Raw genomic sequence first — 2468 nt, 5'->3', positions numbered from 1 at the left:
GTAAAGGCTTTTGGGAAGCACAGAAGAGCGATGGCTGCTGCTTCTTCTTCTTCTTTCAGTATGGGTTCCTTGGTGAGTCTATTTATTCTCCTTCGTTTCCCTGTAATATAGCAGCTTTGTTATCAGTGCATCGTTTGTCTTGCCATCTGGGGGCGGCTTGCTGACTGGGTAAAGGCACACTTCGGTGAAGTTGCTTTTGACCCTAAGTGGAACTGATTCAAACTTGCCCAAAATGTGAGTAGGTGTTGGTCGGAAATTTCGCAGAACAAGACTTGTTAGTGTTAAGCCGGGTACACACTTGCAAGCAGTGTAACTGTATCATAACAGTGTTGCGTAAATACTCGTTGCATGGTGTCAAAATGTTGAGGAGGTAACTGCAACGCGTCAAGCATGTAATTTTACTGCGTTCCACCATGAGCAGTCACTCAGCCTGTTTTTTACCGACGATGGCCAACAATATACAAGTAGCTGCCGCCGCGTATTACATGAACTAAACAAAATATACTTCTCGAAGTAACGTGGGTGGTATAGTTTCAGAATATATATGAATATGAGGGTCTATCTCAAAAGCCCTTTTATTATGCATTTCATTTTCAATGTACTTTATCTTCATTATTTCATTATTAGGTACGAGGAAAGGGTTGGAAACTCTTTATTTATTGGTTAAAAAACTGATAAAAATCAAGCAAATATAAAGATAAGTAGGCTATGTGCGTATATGGATCAGGTTATAACTAAAACTAGTTAAACATGTAAGTGTAAGAAATAGAAGATAATAATAGTAGAAACGAAAGTATAAATGCTACCAGAGATCACATGCGGCTCGCTGGGTGACCCATTGCTCCCCAGCCACACATAAAATATATATAAACCAAAGGGTCACCCGTGGTATAGTATATTTCAAATAATTTATCAAACATCTTCAGGTTTTTTTTTAATACAATGATTTATAGACTTAGTATTTTTTACTCAATAATAATAATACTTATCAAGTCTCAAATGCTCTATATTTGATAAAAAAATTTTTTCAACTAAAAAAAAAATATTTCAACTAGAAAGCTCTCTGCATTCACCTTTCCCTGTTCCAATAGGAAGGAGGTCATCTTTCTCTTGCATTCCTCCACCGATTTCCCTGTTTTCTGGGCTATCTGTATCCACGTATCATTGTGACGTATTTTATTAAAATGACGTGGGTGGTTTGCATACCACAGTACAGCCATCTCTTCATAATAATTTATAAACTGAAGGACTTCTTCGTCACTCCACTCCGCCATTGGTAGGCTTCACATAGTTTCACAGAAGGGATCAGAGTAATGCGTGATTATTACTTCCGAATTTTTAGACGTGTCAACGACTTGATCAGACTCGGTTGATACGCGTGCAAAACAGGTCCCGTCCACACATTTCTTCCTTCCTTCCTTATTCTTTCCTTCCTTCCTTCCTTCTTCCTCCTTCCTTCCTTCTTCCTTCCCTTCCTTATTCTTTCCTTCCTTCTTCCTCCTTCCTTCCTTCTTCCTTCCTTCCTTATTCTTTCCTTCCTTCCTTCTTCCTCCTTCCTTCCTTCTTCCTTCCTTCCTTCCTTATTCTTTCCTTCCTTCCTTCTTCCTCTGAATGTCAAGATTCATGTCCTAAAGTTGTCGGGCTTTGTGAATTGGCAATTTCATTCGAGAGACCTGTCGGACGACGACAGTTAGTGTTAGAAGAAGTGAGGCACAAGTTAAATATACCTTTGTTTAACCAGACCACTGAGGAGCTGATTAACAGCTCTCCTAGAGAGGAGGGCTGGCCTGAAGGATTAGACTTATTTTACGTGGTTAAGAACCAACTGGTTACCTAGCAACGGGACCTACAGCTTATTGTGGAATCCGAACCACATTATAGCGAGAAATGAATTTCTATCGCCAGAAATAAATTCCTCTAATTCTTCAGTGGCCGGCCGGGGACTCGAACTCGGGCCTAGCAGAGTGCTAGCCGAACATTCGGAGGCAAGGCTACTTGGGTTCAGAACTGGGCCCACACTTCCACACTTGCTTGAATCAGTGCCCCAACCTGCAGTAGCCACGAACAACCTGTTGGGTTGACCAGAGCCTGTGCCTTGTGCCATTACCGTCAGTTGCGGTGTTTGGGTCGAGTTGCCATTCTTGGCAACTCTGACTGGTGGCAATCTTGCCTCCGATGTGACCAGACTTCCTCACTTTGTAGTGATGCTGCTGCTGTTGTTGCTGCTCGAGGGAGAATGGGGATGGGGAGGGGAGGGGGCCACAAAGCAGCATTAGCCCTATCGGAGAGGGTCTTTGCCAGTTCGCTATAATTCGTCTGTCTGTTTCTTGCAGATATTTATCGTTTTTAGAGGGGGGGGGGTGCCTTCAAAAATTAAGTAACGACTTTGGGGGGAGGGGGTAGGGTGTAGTGTTATGAGTGACGGGGGAGGTGTTTGGGTGCAGCCATAAGTTACATGATATTTTTTA

The 2468-nt window shown here is 42.4% G+C and overlaps 1 protein-coding gene across 1 annotated transcript in view; it reads left to right on the top strand.

The window, feature by feature from the left end:
- LOC136825562 (tripartite motif-containing protein 59-like) overlaps positions 1 to 2468 on the top strand; it is a 93512-nt gene continuing 91044 nt past the window's right edge. Inside the window, exon 1 of the mRNA XM_067082147.1 lies at positions 1 to 72. Coding sequence (XP_066938248.1) covers positions 31 to 72 — 42 coding nt within the window. The 5' untranslated portion in view covers positions 1 to 30. The remainder of the gene's footprint in view (positions 73 to 2468) is intronic.

This window comes from Macrobrachium rosenbergii, chromosome 38, assembly GCF_040412425.1.
Source record: "Macrobrachium rosenbergii isolate ZJJX-2024 chromosome 38, ASM4041242v1, whole genome shotgun sequence".
In the NCBI taxonomy this organism is placed as follows: domain Eukaryota; kingdom Metazoa; phylum Arthropoda; class Malacostraca; order Decapoda; family Palaemonidae; genus Macrobrachium; species Macrobrachium rosenbergii.
The sequence above is the reverse complement of the archived record's forward strand: the minus strand, read 5'-3'. Positions and strand labels throughout refer to the sequence as shown.